This window comes from Natrix helvetica (genome assembly GCF_964273705.1).
Source record: "Natrix helvetica genome assembly, chromosome: 3".
Lineage (NCBI taxonomy): Eukaryota > Metazoa > Chordata > Lepidosauria > Squamata > Natricidae > Natrix > Natrix helvetica.
This window is the reverse complement of record NC_138549.1, coordinates 96,600,915-96,626,561: the sequence shown is the minus strand read 5'-3', so window position 1 is coordinate 96,626,561 and position 25,647 is coordinate 96,600,915. Positions and strand designations below refer to the sequence as shown.

General features: G+C 41.8%; 1 protein-coding gene across 2 annotated transcripts in view; it reads right to left on the bottom strand.

The window, feature by feature from the left end:
• Positions 1-236: 236 nt before the first annotated feature.
• The window catches only part of ADGRL4 (adhesion G protein-coupled receptor L4), a 132,096-nt gene continuing 106,685 nt past the window's right edge, over positions 237-25,647 (bottom strand). For both annotated transcript variants that reach the window (XM_081949601.1, XM_081949602.1), the window contains 3 exons: positions 18,552-18,643; positions 16,281-16,449; positions 237-3,014 (listed from right to left, as the gene is read on the bottom strand). In XM_081949601.1, coding sequence (XP_081805727.1) covers positions 2,952-3,014; positions 16,281-16,449; positions 18,552-18,643 — 324 coding nt within the window. In that variant the 3' untranslated portion in view covers positions 237-2,951. The remainder of the gene's footprint in view (positions 3,015-16,280; positions 16,450-18,551; positions 18,644-25,647) is intronic.

Genomic DNA, 25,647 nt, shown 5'->3' with positions numbered 1-25,647 from the left:
ATTCAGCTGAGATTTGGACTAGAAAAAGATTGAGAACTATTTTTATGTAACTTGTTTCTTTACATCAAATACTGGTTATAGGGGATCTATTTGGCCAGCTGTGGTTGTTCCTTGACATCGCCAGTGTTTTGCTGTGAATATCCCCAGCCTTCCCCACCATCCCTGCGATTTGAGAGGCTTTGAAATTACAAGATAGAACAGTGGAGGAGGTAAAATTACAATGACAACACTCCAGTTCTTGTTAACATAGATTTGATTTATTATTGTATAGATGCTCTGGCATTTGGAAAACAGCAATATTCTCTTTGATATTCTTAACTGAAAGGATTTATTTAATCCAATAAACAGATTTACGCTTACATCTAGGCATACATGTTCATCTCTCATTTATTCAGTCCTCTTAATTTGTTCCTCACTGAAGCCTACCAGAGAAATTCTGCATTTCTGGAAAGTCTCTTATTTGTAGGTTTCACATACATTTAAGCTCTTTGAAATTAGTCTTCCAATGATCATACTGGCCTGAAGAGGTCTTACTGGAAGCAAATGTTGTTATATACAATGCAGTTTTCACATATACATGCAACATATACAGAACTGCAGTCAGAAGGATGCACATCTGTAACTACATAAGGCACTTGGCTTGGGCACTTGGCTTGGGCACCATGCTCTGGAATGACCAGTTTAAATTCCACTAGCATATGCTAAAGCTTATCTGGGCTGGGAAGGTCCAATGTATACTTTGGGCAGTATCAAATTAATCCTGCCTAATGAGATTCAGTTGTTCGAGACTACCAACATTACTTTGGCAAAGGAATTGGAGGCCTTCTTCATTTCAGCAAAACAAATCACATTGTCTCCACCATCTGATTCAATTCATTAAAGCAAACTTAAATCAATTCACACAGGCCGAATTACATGGCTTTGCTCCTGTTTGTAACAGGTTGACTTAGATCAGGGGTGTCAAACTGGCGGCTCACAGGCCAGATGCGTCATGCACAGGCCAGGCCCACCCTAGCTCTGTGAAGGGAAAAAAACATCATGAAACATCATGTGACAGCAGTGTGACACCGCGAGTTTGACACCTGAGATCTCTGTATGCAACTGAGTGAAACTTTCAAAGGGTCATGTTGAACCTTCTATGGGACAAGGCTTCCACAATGTTTTAAGGAAAGGTTACTTTGTAAACTTTCCCTTTCAAATACTACTCAATGTTGTGACATTGGCCTAATGTATATTTTAAGGCCATATTGCAGCAATGGCGAACCTTTTTTGGCTCATGTGCCATAAGTGGGGGGAGCGCAGGGGCATCATGTGCAGGCGTGCCACACCCATAATGCAATGCGTGCCCCCAGTGCGCATGTGCACACTACAGGTGCGACCCTCCCATTTTTGCATTCTTTTTTCGCCCTACCCAGGCTCCAGAGGCTTTATAGGAGCACGGGGAGGGCAAAAACAGCCTCCCCTGCCCCCCGGAAGCCCTCTGGAGGCTTCAGGGACCTTCAAGAGGCTTCCCTGAAGCCTTTGGAGGGCTCAAAATGACCCTCTGAGCAAACTGGAAGTCATCTCCGGTTTGCTTGGAGAGTCGTTTTAAGCGCTCCGAAGGCTTCAGGGACCGTCAAGAGGCTTCCCTGAAGCCTTCAGAGCGCTCAAAACGACCCTCCGAGCAAACTGGAAGTGACTTCCATTTCCGAACCTCCGGTTTGCCCGTAGGGCCAGTTTTTTGCATTCCGGAGGCTTCAGGGAAGCTCATGGAGCCTCCAGAGGGCCTCGGGGGGGGGGGGGGCAGGGTAGGCTCTTTTCACCCTCCCCAGGCTCCTATAAAGCCTCTGGTGCCTGGGGAGGGTGAAAAATGGCTTTACAAAAGGGTGAACTCAGCTGGCCAGCGTGCACATGCGTGCTGGCCAGCTGACAGTGCCACCTGTGGCACGCGTGCCATAGGTTCCCCATTACTGCTGTCTTACATAAGAAAAGTGTTTCTTTGAATACACATCTCTGTCAAACATAAGGAGCCCCACCTTTTCTTTATAGATAGGTTGTTTTGAGTAAAACGTTTGAGGTGGGAATAATGAATATTGATAGGCTATGTATCACTATTGACCATGCCATGTCAGAAACCCCCACTAGCAGATCATTGACTTTAAAAGAACTACATGGGTTTCCTTTATATCCCTAGCTCTTTATGGATACTCACAGAGAATCCCCCTCCCATCTGGACAGTGAATGATTAGTATGCACCACCACTTTATAGGACAAGGTTAGACAATGTTTTTTTCAACCTTGGTGCTTTAAGACAGGTGGATTTCAAATCCTAGAATTCCTCAATCAGCATGGGAGTTGAAGTCCACCCATCTTACAATTGTCACAACTGAGAGCTCCTGAGCTAATAGATGCCTTCCATCTAAACTTTCAACTAGCAAAATTGCTATATGTTTTCCCCTTATGATCAGAACTAAAGAACTGCTCACTATTTTATTAACTTAGTTGCTTTCAAGGCAGGGCACGATACTTTGACCAAGGTAAAACCTTTATTAAACACTGTAATGGTTGTATTCTCTTTAAATAATAATAAGTGAAATTATTTCATTTCCAAGCATTAGATATGAAATGAAGAGTCAATCTGCCAATAACAACAAAAAGCTTTTCACCTTGGATTCACTTTTCCCTCTTTCGAGCTTTAGTTGTTTGCCCTAAAGAGTCCTGGGTGTCTTTAGAAACCTTATTTGTTACACAATAAACCAGTCTGTTTTGTACAGATATGCAGTTTTTGTACACAATATAGCATGCCTGAGTGCACATTTAAGTACAATACCTATACCGGAGAGAAAATAATTGATTTAAGAGAGATGACAGCTCAGTAGCTCATTTCATACTTTCACAATATAGCAATTTTTCGAAAGCCTCTCGTTTTCTGCTTCCTTCCACAGTGTTGCTCATCTTGGCTTTCCATCAATTTACCTCAAGCATCTAAAACAGCAAGGGACATTTCTGAACAGTCTGGAGTATTCATCCTGGATCTGAAATGAAAAAATACCATGAGCACCTTGGATTACTAACAGGTAAATATATATATGTTTTATGTTTTAAGGGTCTTCTACCAAATGTGACTTATTCTGTTAAAAGGGCTTGAGATAATTTGGCCCTTCAGGAAATGAGAAAAAGATGCTGATGAGATTTTGACAATGTAAGTTGTAGGACATTACATAAAAAGTTTCAGTCTGGAATCAAATGACTATAGTTAGTGAACCTCTTTAATTATTTGATAGGATTACTGCTGCATAATTTGAAATGCCTTCTGAAATCTCAAACCTGTGTTATATAAATCAGATTTCAGAGTCTTAATACATGACTGCGAATTATGCATGTGCATGAATTATTTTATTCAAGCAGGATGACAATTCTTGGCTCACTTTTAAGTATGGAGTACCAAACTAAATCAGACTCCAACGTTACTATAATGCATTTATAGTAACGTTGGATTTAATGGGTGCATTTCCAACTCTCTCTAGTTCAGATTATATTTCTCTTTAGATCTTATTCAAATCTGAATCAGGTGTTTAAGGCCTGCATGGTACTGCTGTGGAGAATATCTATTTGTTTATTTATTTATTTATTCATAAACTTTCCAACTGATTTCTAGGGAGACTATTATGTTTGCGCGAGCAGGCGTGGAATCGCGGCGCAACAGCGTTCGGCGTTTTGGCGTGCGCGCCGGCAGAGGAGACAAGTGGAGCGACAGAGCGGCCGGCAACGAGGCGAGGCAGCCGACTAGGAGAGGCCGAAAGAAGACCTGAGGCCAGGCGGAATGGAGATAGCAGCGGCTGCTGGTAAAGATGCCTCTACCAAGGGCCTTGCCGAGGCTTTTTCGCGGAGGCTTCTCGTCATCCTCTGGCGGCTCCTTGGACTCCTGGAGGCCGGCGCTGTTGGAAGGCGCCGGAAGACCAACGCCTGGAACAACGCCTGGGTGAGCGCTGGGTGATAGCCTGGTTTATTGGACCCTTCAGGTGGGCGCCAGGACAGAGTGGGATAGGATGGTGGCTATGGTGGCTGGGGGGGCCTGGATCATCTGAGGCCTCTGGAAGATCTGGCCTAGGGCCATGGACTGGGCCTATGACCATGGAGAGGCTGGAAGGCTGCCTGGGATTATGGTTATCTGGATACCTGGGCCAAGATTGCCCCCCCCCCACCCACCAAGGATCCTGAATCTCTGTTCCTGAGCCTATGCCCACCTAGGACCATTTAAGACTATGGAGGGTTATCATCTATTTTACTATCTTACCATTTACCAGCTGGGGCTATCACCCATTTTTTCTACCATTTTCTACCATTTTTTCCATCTTCGCCATATCCGTCTAATCTTATCATCTGGACATCTGCTCCCCCCCCCTCTTTACTCTTTACTGAAGAATCATCCAGGACAATGCCTCTTACCCCCCCACACTGACTTATGGGACTAATGCCTTTTAGCCCCCCCCCCCCCATACTGACTTATTTTTACCATCTACAGCACCCTAACCCCCACTGGAATTTTGATAATAACCTATTCGAGGTTAGACTTGCTCCGCCTGCGGGAGGCCCCTCTCTCGCAGGTTTGGCCCTTGGCTCTTTCAAGGGCCCGCCTCGAGGATGGGTTCGTGGACCCCGAGAGGTGCAGGAACCGGAAGTTAAGGGGATTTTTAGTAAAATGTTTTTTATCTTTTTTAGGGGGTTCCAGGGTGGGGGGGAGGGCTAATCAGACCGGGAGGAGAGCCAGTGCCGGACAAACAGGTGAGTCTAGGAAGGACGGGGATGCGGTGGAGGGGGGGAAAATAAAGGTCACTCGAGCAGAGGGTTGTCCTATTACAACGGCCGCGGGGAGGAGGGGATGCGAGGACAGGATAAGATCCCAAGGTCGGTTGGGAGACCGTGGCTGCTGGTTACGCCCGGTCGCTTGTACCAACCCCTGCAGTCTAGGTGGACAGGAACTACAGAGCCAGGGCCTGCGGCTGATGCTCTGCAATGCAAGGTCTGTTACCAACAAGGCCCCCCTCATTAATGAGTTGATCTCAGAGGGGGAGCTAGACCTTGCAGGGATAACGGAGACCTGGTTGGGCCACGAGGGTGGTTTACCCCTCGTGGAAATGTGCCCACCAGGTTTCCGGGCATTTCATCAGCCCCAGGCCCTGGGTAAGGGTGGTGGGGTGGCGGTGGTTATTCGGGAACGTTTAGAGCCGAGGGAGTTCACTGTCCCTCAGATACCCGGGTGTGAGTCCCTTGGTGTGACCTGGGGCCCAGGGAGGCAGTGGGGCTTGCTGATTGTATACTTGGCTCCTCGCTATGCATCAGCAGCCCTGCCCGAGCTCCTCGAGCTAATCTCAGCGACGGCAGTTGAGACTCCCAGACTTTTGGTCATGGGGGACTTCAACTTGCCGTCAACGGGGGCGGCTTCCGAGGTGGCTCGGGAGTTCATGGCTTCCATGACGGCCATGGACGTGACCCAATTAGTTCAGGGCCCCACTCACGAAGGGGGCCACACACTGGACCTCATTTTTGTATCTGAACAGTGGACGAGTGATCTGGGAATAGGGGACTTAGTCATCACGCCCCTGTCATGGTCAGATCACTCATCCCTCCGGCTGGACTTCCCTGGCGCTATCCCCCACTGCGAGGAGGCGGAACCAGACTCTACAAGCTGGTACCGCCCCAGGCACCTGATGGAATCGGACAGATTCCAGACGGAGCTTGGGCCAATACTGTAGCCCTGTCCCACTCCCGCTCCGAGGACCTAGTGACTGCCTGGAATAGGGCGACAACTGGGGCCTTGGACCGGGTTGCGCCTTTGCGACCTCTCCTGCGGCATCGACCCACCCGGGCTCCTTGGTTCACTGAGGAGCTAAGGGTGATGAAGCGCCACAGGAGACGTCTAGAGAGCAGGTGGAGGTCCTCACGCTCCGAATCTGATCGAACACAGATAAGAGCCTATTTGCGGACTTACCTTGTGGCAATAAGAGCGGCCAAGCGTAGATATTGTGCCGCCCTTATTGCGTCCGCGGATAACTGCCCTGCCGCCCTGTTTCGGGTGACCCGCTCCCTTCTATCGCAAGGGACGCGCGAGACACCCTTACAGGGAAGAGCAGAGGAGTTTGGGGAATATCTCCAGGACAAAATCGATCAGATCCGGAGCGGATGGACCTCCGTCAGTGGACCAGACGAGCCGTCAACAGCGAGTCTTGAGAGACCATTCTGGGAGGAGTTTGACTCTGTTGCCCCCGAGGATTTGGACAGGTTGCGTGGACGGCTGTGGCCCACCACATGTTCAATGGACCCGTGCCCCTCCTGGCTGGTACTGGCAGCCTGGGAGGTGACACGAGGCTGGCTTCTGGGCCTGGTGAACGCCTTATTGGGTGAGGGATACTTACCAACCGCCTTGAAAGAGGCGGTGGTGAGACCCTTGCTCAAGAGACCTTCGCTCGACCCAATGGAGCTAGCTAATTACCGTCCAGTCTCCAACCTCCCCTTCTTGGCGAAGGTTGTTGAGAATGTGGTGGCGCAGCAGTTCCCACGACACCTGGATGAATCCGACTATCTAGACCCACGCCAGTCCGGCTTCCGACCCGGGCACAGCACAGAGACAGCCTTGGTCGCGTTGGTTGATGATCTCTGGAGGGCCAGAGATAGGGGTTGTTCCTCTATCCTGGTCCTATTAGACCTCTCGGCGGCTTTTGATACCATCGACCATGGTATCCTATTGCGCCGGTTGGAGGGGATGGGAGTCGGAGGCACTGTTTTGCGGTGGTTCGGCTCCTACCTCTCCGACCGGAAGCAATGTGTGTTGACAGGGGGGCAGAGGTCGTCCCTGAGGCCACTCACTTGTGGAGTGCCACAGGGGTCGGTCCTCTCGCCTCTCCTGTTCAACGCATATGTGAAGCCACTGGGTGAGATCATCCGTGGTTTTGGGGTTGAGTACCACCTGTATGCTGATGATACTCAGCTGTACATTTCAACCCCAAACCACCCCAACGAGGCTGTTGAAGTGATGTCCCGGTGTTTGGAAGCCGTCGGGGTCTGGATTGTCAGGGGAAAAACACCCTGTTGGAGATCAATGGACCGTGGCTGATTCCCTTCCGCATATCTTTTGAGATATTGAGAAAAATAAGTCTTTAAAGTATTCTAATTAATAAACAAACTTTAATAATAAAATAATAAAAGTAAATGAAACAGAAAATAACTAATTGGTTACATTTTGATAATGAAAGCTACGTTTGCCAAAGTTGGCTGCCGAACAAAGAAGAGAGAAATTTTGGAATGTGTAACGCGTGCGCAATAAATCACTTTCAGATAAGAACCTTTTTTTGTTTTATGACCTGCGCAATAAAGCTTTCTTAGTTTAACTCTTGAATGTCAGTTTAGACAGTTCAGGCCTAGCAAACTTTTTAACATCGTGACACCCCTTCTTTTGCTAGTCTGGGCTGACATCATCAAATCATCAATTAAGGCACATCTTCTTTCGCAGATACTCGTGTTGATTTGCGGCGAGTGGTTTGTTAAGCATGTCTGCAATCTGATCATGTGTAGAAACATATTGCAATTTAACAAAACCTTGCTTAACTAATTGCTTTGTGTTTTGATAACGAATGTCAATGTGTCTGGACCTAGAACCTGTAAAATGTGACTCAGAAATATAGACAACAGATACATTATCTTCCATCACGGTGATTGGTCGAATCGGACGTGTCCAGATATCTGTGATCAAAGCATCAAACCACGTTAGAGAATTACAAGCATCTGAAACACAAGCATATTCAGCTTCAGTAGATGAACATGAAACAAAACTCTGTTTTCTCACTTGCCAGTAAACAGGACAACCATTTAGGAACATCATGTAACCAGAAGTGCTTTTGCGTGACTTCTTGTCGCTCGCCCAGTCGGAATCAACAAAACAAATCACCTTTGGTTGATCAGTGTGTGTTGGTTCTAGCAATAACTTCATGTGTTTAGTGTGTTTCAGGTATTTCAACAACTTCTTAATGCATGACCAATGAAATTGTGTTGCCTTACCTACGTGTCGTGATAAAAGATTAACACTAAGTGCGATGTCAGGTCTGGTCCAACTACTAATGTATAATAGTGAACCAATGACTGAACGATAGAGTGTTTGATCCTCGAACTCAGGACTTGGTTCATGTGTTAAGTTGTGAAAATCTGTTTGCATGGGTGTCTTTGTTGTGCTAGCATCTTTCATGTTGCAATGATGTAGAATGTGGTCAATTTTCTCCTCTTGTGAAAAACTAAACCCCTTCTGTGTCTTTTCAATTTGAACACCTAAATAAGTGCTAATGTGTCCTAAAGATTTTAGTGTGAAGTATCTCTGCAAACTTTTGGCAAAAATCTCACTCATTTTCTTATTTGGACCAATATAAACAATATCATCAACATAAACAAGAATTATCTCATATGCATTGTTAGATCTTTTTGTGAACACGCATTCATCAGTTTCGGACTTAATAAAGCCCATTGAATTTAGTTTGTCAGTAAGACATAAATACCACATTAAACCTGACTGTTTCAGACCATAAAGACTTTTGTTCAGGAACCAGGTATCCCCTTCTTGCTTTTGGAATCCTGGAGGGCTTCTCACGTAGATCTCTTCATTTAGGTCTGCATGTAGATAAGCTGTGTCCACATCAAATTGAAAAACTTCTAAACCAAGAATAGTTGCAGTGGTTAAGGCAATTTTTACACTTTCAGTTCTGACTGTTGGTGAGTAAGTGTTTGTGTAGTCCTCAGGATAACGTTGAGCGAAACCCTGAGCTACCAGTCTGGCTTTGTATAAAGACTCACCATTCGGTTTCTTCTTGATTCTGTAAACCCATCGGGTGCCAATGACTTTCTTGTTTGCTGGAGGTTTTGCAGGTGTGAATACATTAAGTTTCTTTAAACTGTCCATTTCATCCTGCATTGCATCATACCATTTGTCTTGTTCTGAATCAGGAAGCTGCTTGATTTGTGTGAATGTCTCAGGAGGAAGAGTAACGTTGCAAATCAAAGGTACTGGTGTTTTTGTCAGTTGCCATGAATAACGTTGTGGAGGGATTCCTTTTGTGGCCCTCTTGGAGCGTCTAGGAGCAACAGACCCGTCTTCTTCTTCTTCTTCATCATCCTCGTCCTCACGTTCGTCGCTAGCATCAGCATCCGCGGCTTGCGAAGACGGAACATCAGGTTGTGAAGAACTGGTAGAAGGAATATCTGCCTGCAAATTGTCATCAGGCTGCGTGGCATCTGGAACACCATCTCTAGGAAAATAAACTTCAGGATCATTGGAATGAATCCTGGACCAGTCAATGTCTTCCTCAAAATTAGCAGATTGTGAAATGACAATCACATGTTTAGTATCAATGAACTTGTACCATTTTGAATTATCATCAATACCCATAAATCTTAGTCTCTTTGCTACTGTACCTCCCTTTCTTCTTTGACTTAAGGGAGTGTTCACCATAGCATATGAACCAAAAATGTGGAGGTTCTTGAGATTAGGCTTGTAGCCATACAGCATGTAGAAAGGAGTTTGATTGATTACACTGCTCCAAGTACGGTTGACAATGTAATTTGCATATTTGATTGCTTCACCCCAGTATGCGTTACTGAGATTGGCATCTTCTAGAAGACAACGCATCATGGTTTGTAGAACCCCTTGTCTTCTTTCTACGACTCCGTTATGAGCCGGTGTATATGGAGCAGATGTCTGATGAAGAATTCCATTCTTACGCATCCAGTCCTGGAAACGCTGAGACATGAATTCTGCACCACGGTCACTCTGGATTCTGGCGATGCGAACTTGGTATTGTGTAGAAACAAACGCTGCAAAGTCTTTAAAGATCTGAAAGGTCTCAGATTTCTCTCTCATAGGATATACAAATCCATATCTAGAATGATTATCTACAATTGTTAAAAAATACTTTCTGCCACCAAGTGTTGGTGGGAAAGGACCCACTATGTCAGTGTGTACCAAATCAAAAATGCGTGTTGACCGGCGTGTAGCGTGTTTTGGAATTGGAGCCGCCTTGGATTTAGCCTTTTTGCAAACGGCACAATCCAAAAACACCTTACACCCCTTTAGATCCAAACCTTTTGCGAACTCCGGCATCTTTCTAAGAACACGGAAACTGGCATGCCCCAATCTTCTGTGCCACTTGTGAATACACCTGGAATGCAAAGGTTTACCAGTTAGTGAATTCTCAACATTAACAGTTTCATGAGGACCCTCAGGCTTGCTTTGAGCAATCTGTTTCTGTTTTCTTTGTTTGTTGGCTTTAGGAGCCTTTGGCACAGTAACGCTTTCTCTCTCTGGGACAACTCTCTCTGGGTCTGCGTTGTGCCTTTTTGGAGTTTGCATACTTGCCTGTGCTTGCCCTTTAGGCTTTGGCTTTAAGTAATAAACACCACCAATCAGCATAGTTTCAGCAACAATATCTCCATCTTTAACTAAGTAACTTGCTTTTTCGAGGTGGTGAACCTGGAACTTTAACTCTCTAGATAAGTGACTTTGACTAAGCAAATTACTGGTTGCTGAAGGTATGTAATAAACATCAGGGATGTGTGTATCGAGCTCTTCAATGTAAACAGTTCCTTTTCCCATAACCTTGCAAGTGTGGTTGGTGAAGGAATACAGTTCTCGATACTCGGGCTCTGGTTCGCCCATCTCTGTGAAAAGTTCCCTTCTGTGGGTAACGTGCACAGCTGCTCCACTATCTAAAGTCCACAAAAGACGTCTGTCGAACTTTGGATCAGGTTGTGGAACGTTGGTTATGGCCAGTGTTGCAAGTGGAGCTTGTGAATCACGCCTTGGACCACGACGACCTTGTCTTCCGCCTCTACCTCTGCCTCTGGAATCTGTTCCTCTGGGCTGGTACGTGGCGGGAGCTGGAACTCGTTGGGGACAATCCCGGGTGTCATGTCCCACACGGTTGCAGGTGTAGCATTTTGGCATCCTTGGAGCGTAGCCTCTTCCTCGGAAGGGACGTCTGGCTGGAGCCTTTGGTGCTGGAGGCCGTTGCAGATGTGGGGTAGCTAACCTGATAGCTTCGTCTTCCACTAAAAGTCTGCAAACGTGGTTAACTGTGCGTTGAGCAATAGGCACGTAGTTAATCTTTGCAACAGCATCTTTCCATTCATAATTCAATGAGTTAATGATGATGCTAATCATTTGGATATCATCGATTACATGGCCATTTTGTCTCAATTCACTTCTCATTCTTTTCAGTTTGGTCAAATGTCCACCAATTCGTTCACCAGGTTTCAACTTCGAACCATGGAACTCGGACATGAGCAAACATGAAGATTCAATTGAAACGGGCCTGTAGCAATCTTCCAAAATAGCCCATATTTCTTGGGCAGTTGCATCAGGTGGAAAGATACCTTGGATCTCAATTTCCATTGACATGAGTAAAGTCGTGATTGCTCTGTTTCCGAGGTCTCTCATTGCAGGTGTCCAGGGTTGACGGGGAGGATCAAAAACCATGGAATGTGTGCCTTCTCTTCGAAGTAAGAGCGCAATTTCACTGACCCAGGCTTTATAATTCTCTCCTGACTCCTTTAATTTGGACTCACCAGTCAAGGGGGTGACTGTGAATACCTGCTGAGGAATGATTTGTTGCTCTGGTTGCAAAGCTGGTTGTTGAACCAGGGGATGCTGGGGTTGCATCATTGGCCTTTGTGTGGCAACATCAAATTGGCTTCCTCGAATTCGCCTTTGGCTTTGCCTTTTTCCATCTAGGGAGAATTCCGCACCGCCAGGGGGTGTTGAAGACTTAACCTTTGGGGGCAAAGTTTGGGCTTCTGTAAAACTCATAGACAGATCTCTAAAGATCTGGTCCAATTGCTTCATCTTTTGTTGTAATAATTTTTCTCCGCCAGCAGATGGCAGTGCAGCTTCACTTTTTGGCTGCCTCTCCTTTCTATACGTATGCGGAAGTTCAGTTGACTCAAAGGGACCACGTGACCTCGGTGACGTGTATATGTCTCTTTGTTCTAATTGACCAATGAACTCTGTGGGGTGTGTCTTAGGCTGTTGTTTTGAAGACAAGATGGCGTCCTCAGACATTTTGGGAGTGGGGGAGCTTCTCCTACTTCGCCTTATCTCTTCAAAACACACTCTCGCCTCCCTAGCATATTTTTCAAACAGTTCTATTTGATCAAGATAGCTTTGCATTTCTTGCTCATCATCTGGGGGGATTTCATAAAATCTGCTTTCTGCGTGGGAGGATTTTTTTTGTGCCGGCAGTTGCCATTCATCAATCGTTTGATAATCTGCGAGGGTCTGGGAATGGAGTGGCTCTGGCAGAGTGGGAAGTTTTGGCTTGGCCCCCAAAAATTCATAATCTCCTGGAGATATTTTAGAAGGAGGAACCACTGACCTCGTTTCGTGGATGTCGCGTCCTGTAGCTTCTTCTCCCATATTTGGCTCAGCACCTGAAGGAATTTGTTGTTCCTGAAGCACGTTTTGATCTTGCTTCTCTGTGTCCGAGGGAGCCTCCTTGTCAGAGGAAGCTGATCCATCTGTGCTCGCCCCGTCTTTCTTTTTCTTTTTTTTCGACATTGCTAATTAGGCTTAGTCGGTTATCTTAAGATAGCGCGAAGAGAAAATACAGCCATAAATTGTAGCCATCTCAGCCGGTATCATCAAAAACCATCCTCTGCTACCAAGTTGTCAGGGGAAAAACACCCTGTTGGAGATCAATGGACCGTGGCTGATTCCCTTCCGCATATCTTTTGAGATATTGAGAAAAATAAGTCTTTAAAGTATTCTAATTAATAAACAAACTTTAATAATAAAATAATAAAAGTAAATGAAACAGAAAATAACTAATTGGTTACATTTTGATAATGAAAGCTACGTTTGCCAAAGTTGGCTGCCGAACAAAGAAGAGAGGAATTTTGGAATGTGTAACGCGTGTGCAATAAATCACTTTCAGATAAGAACCTTTTTTTGTTTTATGACCTGCGCAATAAAGCTTTCTTAGTTTAACTCTTGAATGTCAGTTTAGACAGTTCAGGCCTAGCAAACTTTTTAACATCGTGACATGGATGGGGGACAACAGACTCAAACTCAACCCTTCCAAGACCGAGTGGCTGTGGGTACCAGCACCTCGATTCAGTCAGCTGACACCATCGCTGGCCATAGGGGGCGAACAACTGTCCCCTGTGGAGCGGGCGCGCAATTTGGGCATCCTCCTTGATGCCCGGCTGTCAATGGAGGACCATGTGGCAGCCGTGGCAAGGGGGGCATTCCACCAGGTTCGCCTGGTGCGCCAATTGAGCCCCCTACTGGACCGGAGTGCCCTGCGCACGGTCACTCATGCGCTGGTGACGTCTCGCCTGGACTACTGCAATGCCCTCTACATGGGGCTTCCCTTGGGACGCATCCGGAGACTGCAGTTAGTTCAGAACGCAGCCGCGCGGGTTATCATGGGGAGTACACGTTACTCCCACGTAACACCTCTCCTGCGCGAGCTTCACTGGCTACCTGTGGCCTTTCGGGTGCGTTTCAAGGTATTGATCACCATCTTTAAAGCGCTCCATGGCATAGGACCTAGTTATCTGCAGGATCGCATCCTACCACACACGTCCCTGCGACCTATCCGCTCACACAGGGAGGGACTCCTTCTGGTGCCGTCCGCTAGGCAATGCCAGCGGGCGACACCTAGGAGTAGGTCCTTCTCTGTGATGGGCCCAACCCTCTGGAATGACCTCCCCCCTGATATTCGCACTACCACCGACCTCCGTTCCTTCCGTCAAAAACTAAAGACTCACCTATTTCAATCAGCTGGCCTGGCACTCTCTTAGTTTTACCTCCTGGGGATATATTTTAATTGGGTTTGGGTATTTTAATTGGGGATGTTTTTAGGGTTTTTATGGTATATTTATTTCTTCTACAGCCTTATCTCCTCCACCCAAATGTATTTAACTGTTTTATATTATTGTATTTTTATCTGCATTTGGCTGTACACCGCCCCGAGTCCCTTTTTGGGAGAGGGGGCAGTTTAGAAATCCAAGAAATAAATAAATAAATAAATAAAATTATTAGTCACTTGATCCCAAACATGCTGTGGGTTTCTTTATATCTGTTCTGGTAATTCCTGGTGAAGATTTTTTTTTTTAAATTATCAATTTGGAAACTTAATTTTACAGCCCTGCTTAATATTTTTTTTTCAAATATGAAACAGCAAGATATGATTCCTTCTTTCTTTAAACTGTTAGCCTTTTGCATTTGTGCAAATAAACAAAAGAAAAACAATCTTCCTAATCATTCTATCAGTCAGTCAGTCAATCAGTTTGGTCCTTGTTACTTTGCGATGTGCCCCTATCCTCCTATAAAACGGAGGTGGACACCTAAATCCTGTATGCCTAGAACAAGTTCAGAGAAGTGGTGTTGTTTTGACAAGGGGCTACAAACAAAGGACTCTTTTATAAGGTCTCTTAACAGAGGCAGCAGTTGCCTTGTTAATTATTTCAGAAAGATATAAATATATAAGGATGTCTTCCCAAAACCTTTGCCCTTCACTGCAAAGGCACCCCACAGACATTTCTGTTCCAGTTTTAATGCATGCTTTCTACTTTCTGTTAATAGAATCTTTGATGTCAGGATCAGCTGCAGTGTCTCATTTGAGATAAGATGTGTTCAGTAATTCTCCCACCTGTCAAGAGAAGGGAAGTGGGGATGGAGGGACTCTTTAGACTACACCACCTTATGAGAAAATGATTCAACAGTCCTCAAGAATGTCTCACCTGGCTTGGTCATGCAGGTGGGGGAAGAAGATGATTGCTAAAAAGATGTTCCAACCCCGCTTCCTTTTGTTTGTGAGAATATAGGGAAAGAAACAGGAGGGGAACAGGTTCTTAGAGCCTATCAGATAGAAACCATGGAATTGGAGAATTGGGAGCATCAGACTTGTCTTCTTATTCTCCTCCCACTTCTTCTCTTGCCGTGAGTGGCAGGAAAATGGTGGGGGGAAATGGCATTTTGGTGCCACAGTGCTGTGTAACGGAGTAAGCTCCCATTACTTGTCCCAGTTTCTGCAACCCAACTGTTCGAAAGCATGTAAAAATGCAAGTAGAAAAATAGGAACCACCTTTGGTGGGAAGGTAACAGAGCTCCATGAGTCTTTGTCATTTAGTCAAGCTGGCCACATGACCATGGAGACGTCTTCGGACAGCGCTGGCTCTTCGGCTTTGAAACGGAGATGAGCACCGCCCCCTAGTTTTGGGAACGACTAGCACATATGTGCGAGGAGAACCTTTACCTTTACCGTTACCTAAACCAGGGTACTGTCTTAACATTTTATCAACTATGGGCTGCAGCTCAACATGTGCAGTCTGGGTATACATTATTTTTTCCAAAGAGAGATTGAGGTAACAGTCTGCTTAACCTTCGGACAAGATGCTTGAGTGAATATGCTAGCACTTTTCAAGTAACTGAAGAGGCTTTAAATATGTTCTATATCATAGATTGCAAATTATGGAATAAGGCCCTTCAGTAATAGATGTACAGACTTAGATTGAATGTTAGGCAAAACTTTCTATAAGCAAGAGCAGTTTGATAATCAAGCAGTTACTTATGAATATGACAGGATATATATTTCTCTGGGATATTTTAATTTAGATTACTGCACTGAGCAGATCATCCTGCATAAGATGTTGAAAATCGTATAAATGATGAAATATATTAAACATAATTACCAGTATTGCCCTTATTCTGTGGGTGGTGGAACAGTGCAGACATCAGGGACATTTTCTTTACTAATTTGGTTTGCAGTTTGAGTACCAAGACTACTGCTTGGAAAATGCAAGTAGTAGTTTCAGAGAAGGTTCTTTTACTGAGACTGGGGCTTGGGTGACTAATCATCCAATCAAACTTTCCAAGAGCCAATTTTATTCAAACTCTTCTGAAACAGCTCTCACTTTCAAGTAGCTGCTATTTACTGGAAGGAAGGAAGAAAGGAGGGAGGAATGGAAGGAGAGAGGGAGGGTGTCAGCATTCCTGGGAAGATTTAGAATTGGCTTTCCACTGAGGGAGGGAGATGAAATAAGACAGAGACTAAGTAAGCAAGTAAGTAAGTAATATATTGACAGAGAGGGAGGGAAGAAAGAAGGAAGAGAGGGAGGAAGGAATATATTGACAGAAAGACAGGGAATGAGGGAGGGAGGAACGGAATGAAGGGTGGCAGTAAGGAGAAGAACATTTTTAGGATAATTTTGTATAAATGCACCTCATGGTCTATTTAGATAGATTGGAAAAAAACCCTTACTTTTCGTGACAGCACACAAAGAAATATAAAGATGAACAGTCCCTGAAATGCATTGAAAACTGTGAAAAGATATGCCGTGGCCACTGATCCCTGAATGACATGGAGCACGCCAAAAATCCACGTAGCCCCCAGGAGAAAAAGGAGAGAAAGTGCCCCTCGTGCGCAGGATCTAGGGAGAAGAGAAAGAAGAGCTGTTAGCCTTGATTTTCTTTCTAGTTCCTTCCCTTAAATGTGAGTCAGTGACAAACCTTTGCGTTCTGCACTGCAATGGCATGGTTTCTGCTTTAGGGTGTGCTGCAGTGCTGTGGCTGGAATAAAGTTCCTATTTTGTTTTCTGAGCAGTCACCAACAAAAGTGGAAACGCTGATGGCTTTTAAACACTGGCTGTCTTAATCTTCAAATCTGTTTTCTCTAGTGTGCTGCAGAACCATATGATTTGATTTCAAATCTACTGTTGGTGCAATTCCCCAAGGTAAAACATATGTCTGTTATGAAGTATACCCCCTAAGAAACCTTGGGAAAAAAGAAATGTATGGCACGCTCTGAGGTCAGCATATGTGCCAGGCATCAAAGGAAACTTTTGGGCTGTTTTTCAGGTTCAGCCTCAGAGATAGTGCTTAGTTTGTTCAAAACACAGACTTTCTCCTTATTTTGAAACGATTTTGCTTTCACGAGGCAAAGGAAGTTTAAATTGTTGGGGTGTGTGTGTGTGTGTGTCAAGATATTGACTCCCAAACAGCTCACAGATCTGTTCCCTGAGATTGTTTCACTCTTCTTATGTTAACACATTCTAATGTAAGTTTCTCCAGCATTGGTCATGAGCGATGACAAATTACAGTGTGCTCTTGCAAATGGATTCAGTCATTAATTTTCTGTTTCATTTGCAGCCCACTGATTTTGAACTTCCTTTGCAGAAAGTTGTTTCTCTCTCTCTCTCCCCCATGTCTCTCTCTCTTTTTCTCTCTTTCCCTGTTCCTCCCTCTCTCTCTCACACACACAAATCTCCCACCCCCATCATCTCTCTTTTCATGCTGCTTCCTTAGACATGTACGCTATAACCATTTGACTCCATTAGACTGGTCTCTCTGTGAAAACTGATCAGGTGGAGAATGGGAGCAAAGTGATCAATCAAAGAGCTGCTAAATCCTAAATATAAATCTAGTGCAATGACTTGAAACAACGTGAATGTTTCCAAGCAACAAAAACAGTAAGTTGCTTTCAATGGTCCCTATAGCACATTCCAGCTTTTCCAGCACAAATGCTTTTCAAGGTCTCTATAAATCAGTTTTAAAGAAAACAGATTGATGGAAAAATCATAGCAGCTCATGAAATAAAATAAAAAAAGAATAACAATAAAAAACAAACCCCGGTGAAGGAGGAAAAAAAAATATGGAACACCTATTTCTAAAAATCTCTCTGGAAATAGAGTGAAACATCAAAAGCCCTACCGAGAGTTTCGAACAAGAGAGTTAAACATATGTTTGGCTCCCCTTACTAAAGAGCCTCATATCTGGATTTTTATGCAATATGAAAACTATAATCTGGCTTGCAAGAGTAAAATGGTCATATTATACGGAATCTCATATTTGTTGTTAAAAAAAAAATCTCCCAAAGCTTTAACTCTGAAGGATGATCTAGAGCAGGGGTGTCCAAACTTGGCAACTTTAAGACTTGTGGACTTCAACTCCCAGAATTCCCCAGCCAGCTTAAGTCTTAAAGTTGCCAAGTTTGGACACCCCTGATCTAGAGCATGCTTGTCAACTCCTGGCTCATGCGCTGGTCATGCCCACGCCTGGTTTAGCGAAGGGGGGGGGAAGTCCAGATATGTCACATGACACCATCGTGACGACGGGAGTTTGACACCCCTGATCTAGAGGGACTATCTTCACAGCCAATAGCTGCAGAAGCAGACTACTTAGCAACCCAGGTTGAAAAACTTAACATATCTTAGAAATATTGATACAACAAGAAATAATGTTTTTGCAAATGTCTCGGTATTTTGTGATATCTTTTTGTTTCACTCTTATTTTGCTCCCAAGAGATCCTTATAAAAGGTAAATTATCAATATTCTTTTGTAAAGAAAAACATCCTGTGGAATTTAGGCATTGGTCAGCAAAATAAATACTTTAAAGCAATACAGTGAGGATGTCCTTTCTTATTACATTAAGAAACTGAAAACGCTTGACAGTATTGTAGTTAGCTAAGACTGACATTGCTTGGTAGCAATTTAAAACATGCTGCCGAAGAATTCTCTCAAAGTTGACTCTTACCTTATATTTTCATAGCAGCTAACTTCTGGCTTTAACATGGCTGTTTGACGAAATACTTTATAGATAATTACTCCAAATGCCATCCAATTCACCTTGAGAAATATAGATAGACGTTTTAGTTTAGGGGGAAAAAAGCATTTCTAGGTCGCATTTACACTTTTTCCATATAGAAATCAACTAAATAAGTCCATTTGATGTATTCTTGAAGAAGAGCCACTTTATAAAGCAGAGGTAAGTCCTGCACTTGTGCAAATCAAAATTATAATTCTTTTTTTTAAAAATCTCAGCTTTATTAGTTTTCTTACAATTGAAAATAGGAAAAGGAAACATAAAACTGATTAGTGTAGTACATAGAAACCATATTTGCAATTAACTAATCATCACAAGGTAGTAAATGGCACAGATAGTGGAAAAATAAAACAAAAAGAACCTGAAAGGGGAAAAATATATTGTATTTTGTCAACTTTTGCATAGTACTGAAAACAGTATTTACATTTATTTAAAATATGTCATTCAATTAGGACTTTATTTCCTTACCCAATAATGTCCAAATATGTATGACCACCTTAGGTGCTGAAAATATCTCAATACTGCTATTGTAATTGGGATAAAGTTCTTGCCAACATTTCAAGGGAGTCAATTAATAAATATAACTGGGTTCCTAATAGCACATATTTAATATAATGTTTATTCTAATATATTGCATTACTGACATTAGCAAATAAGTGATATAGGGAAATAGAAAGCACTATAATGAAATAGAATAGTAATTCAATGTGTGTTGAAATAGAATGTGTAATTCAAGTCTTTAAATGTTTTATAAATGAATTGGTAAAGTTATTTGGATAGCAGAAATTCATCCTAAATTTAACTAAAATGCAAATATTTATCTTGGGTTTTAATCCAAATCATATTAGACAAAGATCAACCTAAAATATTTTGCATTCCCCTTATTGTCAGAAATACAACATTAATAATAGGATGTGTTTATAGAAACTTTGAATGCAGAATATAGAAGTGTAAGAGGATTTTGCAATAAGTTTACATTAAAAAATTCTGTATTAATCTGGCAATACCTTTCTCTTCATCAAGCAATGTAGTAAAAGAAACAGAAAAACAAATGAATATTGTTTCTCTAAGTTTGAAAATATTGAAAACTGGTAATTGGTTAGAAATGTTATATTTGCTTCACTAACAACTAGTAAAAGAGAAATAAAACTTCAGCACACAATGAATAACAGTATCTCATATCAGACATATGAGGTAACAGTATTCCATAGGAGACAGGAAGAGCTTATTCTTGAACAATAATACTTGAGCTATTTTGCAACTATCCCTATCAAATGAACTGCCTGAAAATGAGGTTACATTTGCTTCAGCGGTGGGATTCACTTACCTTCTCTACCGGTTCGCAAATGTGAATGTATGCACCACCTCTGTGCATGCACACCACCTTCTGCGCATATGCAGTGCTTGCACATTACGTCGGGGTGGGTGGGCGTAGCCTCCCACAGCTGCCGTTACTGGTTCACCTGAACCAGAGAGAACCGGCTGAATACCACCTCTGATTTGCTTGTCCCTGTGAAGTCACAATGGCTATTTCCAGTTATAGGAAAGGGAAAGAATTACGTAACTTTTTCTGCTTTCTGAGGCTGGGCACTTCATAGGAACATATCAAGACCAAAGGTCTTGGAAGCTCCTCAGCAAAGCCCATTTTCTGAAAATAATCCTTTATTCCTGATGCTACAGTAGCTAGAAAAAAAACATTAATCTTTTTTCTTTTTCACACTACAAATGATGTTTCAGCCTGTGCAGCAGTTACTATGGAGAGCAAATACTCATACACACAATATCATAAAACAAAAACAAAACTAAGAGCAGTTTAAGGATCTAAACTAAGGACTATTTGTGTAGAGAGGTGGAAGGACCTTCACCATCTGGAATGCTTTAATTTAGAACCTTGGTCTTGAGCATGGAGGTGGCCACAATCATTCCTCTATGATTTAAATTAGCTATGTTTTCCTTTGTCTTGGTTTTTAATTTAATCCAAAAGGAAATTGCAATGGTTGTATCTTTGAGGTAAACATTATGGGCCACAACAACTCTGTGACATTCTAAAATTGAATGTGTATCATGAACTATACATAACCCTTCACATTGGCCATGCTTGCGGGGGCAGCTGGGAAATGTATTTAATCATCTTTTAGGTTTTGGCTTCTGGATCATGATGTCCTATTCTGGTTACACTTTCAATCCTGATACAGGATTAATCCATTTGAACATTGAACATTTATGGTGCTAGGTCTCAGGTCTTCAAAAGAGCATCAACAGGTTCACATTGGTGCATTTGTGCTGCTGCAATTTATCCTATTAATGATTTTTGCATACTGAATTACTGGAAAGATCTAATATAAAGCAGCCAAAAGAAGATTATTTAGGTCATGGAAATGACACCCATCAATCAATCCTCACATTAACAATGATATTCTCTGGTTTACCTGCAACTTAAATGTAAAATCTACACTGATCACAATGTAAATGAGACTTAAAATTAGACTTTATATTTAGGTTCCACTTTTCATACTTTGGTAACTATGTATCGATCTAAAATCAAAATCTTTTAATCCCTTTTTAAATTAGAATATGTGTGTGTGTGTGTCTGTCTGTCTGTGTCTGTGTGTGTGTGTGTGTATTTGTGTTACAACCCCTGGTATGCCCAAATATGGGAGGAAGCTCACTACTCCCTCTTTCTGTCCTTCGGCTCATCACAGAAGACCATCCAGGCAGAAAACCATATTTTTATTTTTAATGTTGCCTTTTTATATTTGTGTTGTATGTCCCAGGTTCGAATCCCACTAAGGGCATGGCTAGCTGATGAGAGCTAAATAGCTTGAAATGGATCTATACTAGTCTTTCTTTATTTATTTATCAGCACAAATACAAACATATATATATATATATATATATATATATATATGTATGTATGTATGTATGTATGTATGTATGTATGTATGTATGTATGTATATATATATATATATATATATATATATATATATATATATATATATATATATATATATATATATATATATATGATATCTGGGGTGAGGGGGTGCACAGAATATTATGTCAACAGCCCAGGCAGGGCAGAACTGAAGGGAGAGAAGATTGTTTCTTGCTGAATAATAAGATAATATAGCAGATTATCGATTAGTAACTGAATACATGAAAGGATAATATAAAGATATAACAATGTACTAAACTAGTATGCACTCTTTATGGGAATATTTTTATGCTAAAAGGATAGGTTGATTTTATTTGTCCTCAATATTCATGATCCTTTTCTGCTTTTGTTGTTCTAAACTTTTCTATTATTTTATTTTATTTTGTTTTATTATTTTTTGTGATAATAAAGCATAACAATTAATCCAATAAGACCAAATATGTATTCTTGGGACAGGACTCAAAATGGAAAGCCAAATAACCGTTAGTTTCGAATTTGAATGAAGATTCCTAAGAAAGATGGGCTAGTATAAGGTAAAGGTTCCCCTTGCATATATGTGCTAGCCGTTCCTGACTCTAGGGAGCAGTGCTCATCTCTGTTTCAAAGCCAAAGAGCCAGCGCTGTCCGAAGACATCTCCGTGGTCATGTGGCTGGCATGACTAAATGCAGGAAGGAGCATGGAACGCTGTTACCATCACACCAAAGATGGTTCCTATTATTCTACTTGCATTTTTAAGTGCTTTCAAACTGCTAGGTTGGCAGAAGCTGGGACAAGTAATGGGAGCTCATTCCATTATGCGGTGCTAGAGATTTGAACTTGCAAACTGCCGACCATTCTGATCGATAAGCTCAGCATCTTAGCCAGTGAGCCACCTTTGGGCTAGTATAGAAATGGACAAATATTTAGCATCTCATAGTGCAAAAATTCTTCTTTGTTAGACTTTGATGGGAAAGGATGGAAAACATTTCATGAACAGAGAATAGACTGCATACACATCCTCATATATAAGAATCAGAACTCAGATTATTTCTATTTAAAATATCCAACTTCTTTCCAGTTGTAATTATTATGGCCCCCAGAGCGAAGAAGGTCTGCTGTGGGTTTGAATTTGTATTATTAAATCTTTCAAATTTCTTTGTCCCTATGATATTTACCAAGACAAAGCTGTCCATATTTTAGTTTATATTCTTTGGATGATTTGATTCAGCAGCTTTCAGTAAAAACAACAACAATGAAATAAAGTATCTTTTAAATGAAAAGTTATTGATCTCTACAGTATAAATAAATAAATCCTCCAGTGTTTTAACTCTGTAGTGCCTGTTTTCAGGTGGCAAGAACAGCAAGTATGAACCATTGTAATTCTGAGTTCCTCTAGACAAAATCAGAAAGCCACACAATATCCTAGTGTGTTAGATTTTGCATTAGGATCCATGACTGACTTGTAAGACATCCAGACAGCTCCATATTGAGCTCACATCTGAGGAATACAAGGCATTTCATCTCCTATTGGCAGTTTGCTTAAACAGCTGGCTTTGAATGCATTTCTTGCCTTATGTTGGCATACAGGAAAGAGAAGTGAATTTTGATTTGCCCAGCCATAGTTTTTGTTGTGTTTTGTTTTTTAAAAAAAGGCCTGGAAACATCTAGTCATTCTCTGAAGCCATTTCTCCTAGGCATTTAACCCCCCTGCCACATATATATGATATATTTCATCAGCTCAGATTCAATAGGAAGACAGTTTTTCCTGTCTATCAATAAGGATTAAAGGATGCTGGGTGGAGGTGTATTCAGGCAAGAAATGGTAGAATGTCTTAGGTTGATGAGAAGACATTGGATCCTGTGTCAGTAAGTGAGATAAAGGGTGGAACTAGGAGAGTGAAGTACTTAAGTGAGAGATTAGTTAGAAAGAAGAGAAATGAATGAGGGGTTAAATAAAATAATGAAAGGTTAAATAAAACATACTATCTTGGAAAAGATAGAATGTTGCATTACAGGAAAAATGAACTAAAGTCCCCTCCCCCTCTATTGATGTCTCTGCTTTGTTTTCCCTTTCAGTACACAAATCATTCATATCAGATTCTGCTTGAATCTGCCCACTGACTTTAGGATGGCCTATAGGCAAATAAAAAGTAATAATTGCACATTAAATGAGAAACAAAGCAATATTTCAAACATCTTGCCCTCCCAGATTGGCTGCCACTTGCCCGATCTGCAACAAGAATCTGAAGACTTGGCTCTGGCAGTGGTTTGGGGTATCCCAAGAGTATCACATTGAAGATGCTTGATGAGCCAATAGCAGATAGCACTTAGACTTATAGTGCCTTACAGCCCTCTCCAAGCAGTTTACAGAATCAGCATATTGCCCAAACAATCTGGGTCCTCATTTTTCTGACATGGGAAGGAGGGAAGGTTGAGTCAACCTGGTGGGATTTGAACTGCCAAATTGCAGTCAGCCGGCAGTCAGCAGAATTAACCCGTAATACTGCTTTCTCACCACTAAGCCACCCCAGCTCTACCGCAGCTCATCTACTCCTTCCCACTCCATCTGTTAGACATAATTTGTAATTTGTATTTTTATTATAGTTAGATATATATGTCTGTATGGTTTTATTGTTTCCTTGTGAATTTTTAAACTTTGATTCTGTCATGCGTGAATGACCAGACCCACATCTGTAGAGTTCATTCAGAGTTAACTACTTTATTGTTCTGTGCCAATTTCACAGGAATCTTGTCCCAGCCTAGAGACTAAATAAAGTCCAACAGCATCCAAGAAGTGTGTATGTATGTGGGGAATTCAGACCTGGTCCTCTTTTGTTTATGTAAGAACTCCAGCTAAGTCCTCATTTGACTCCTCCTCCTGAATGGCATGACTGCTTTCCAACAGATTCTGATTTTTAACTTGTACATTTTAACCTTGCTTTTAATTCTAAATCTAACTGTAAATTTAGTCCTATTTTATGTTATTTTGTTATTAAATCACTCAGAGTCACTCTGGTGGGATGAGCAGTGTGGCAATTTAATACATGAATAAATAATAATTCTTATGTAATCATTTCAAGAACGCACGCTGGGATAGCTAGTATTTTGTCCACTTGATTAGTGAGGAAGGATAAAAGTTGTTGGTCACCAGCCAATGCCATGAACCCAAATCTTTTTCTTGTTCACAGTAGGGATTGTCTTAAAAGATAGCCATAGCTTGCCAAATTGCTACCAAAGCCAGTGCCAAGGATACAGAAGGCTTATCAGTAGTAAAATGAAATAAATTCTAAGTGTCAAAAACCATGTAGCATTTTGAACAACAGACTAGAAGAAAAGGCAGTTATATATACATGCTTTTCAAGACCCAAGATGTTGCTGATGTACAATATCATCTAATGTCAGAATTAATGCTGGATTTAAGGGAGCCATTTATAATATCCGTTTTCTACAGGGATAATATAAAGACACCTAATTTTCATGGAAGGACTTTGCAGATGCTCTTGGTCATGGCAATGTCCTAACTCCCATCAAGTGTCATGTTTTCTTCTACAAGAAATACTTTAATCCAATATTGGAAGGGATTTTCTTAGTTTCCCAGGGCTAAAAGGCTGGAGATATCATTAGCCCATAATGTTGATTTTTGTCTCTTTTTAAGGGAAAAAAAATAGAACACTTGAATTTTTCAAGGTTTACCCTAAAGGGTCATAAAACTCCTCATAGGATTTAGAAAATTACTGATGGCAGTTTTATTTCAACCATGCCTTCAACCTTAATTAAATGTCATTAGTAAACATCTTGGATGGTAATTTGATATATTAGTTATAATTATGTTTATTAATTTTAATGTATCATAACTTTACCCCAAAACTTTTGATTTTGTTCTATTCTAAAAACTAAAATAAATAAGAAAAGAGAGAAAAAATAAATAAAAAGGAGAAAGGAATAGTTCTATTCCTTGCCATTTGACACCCTTTTCCCATATCTCCATGTGACATTTCTCTCATGAAAGTAATAAAGTATACATGCCATATTTAAAAAAAAAATTCTAAGGAGAAAAAAGGATTTCTTGATTAAAGAGAATACTTCATTCTCAAAAATTGCACATTTGCCA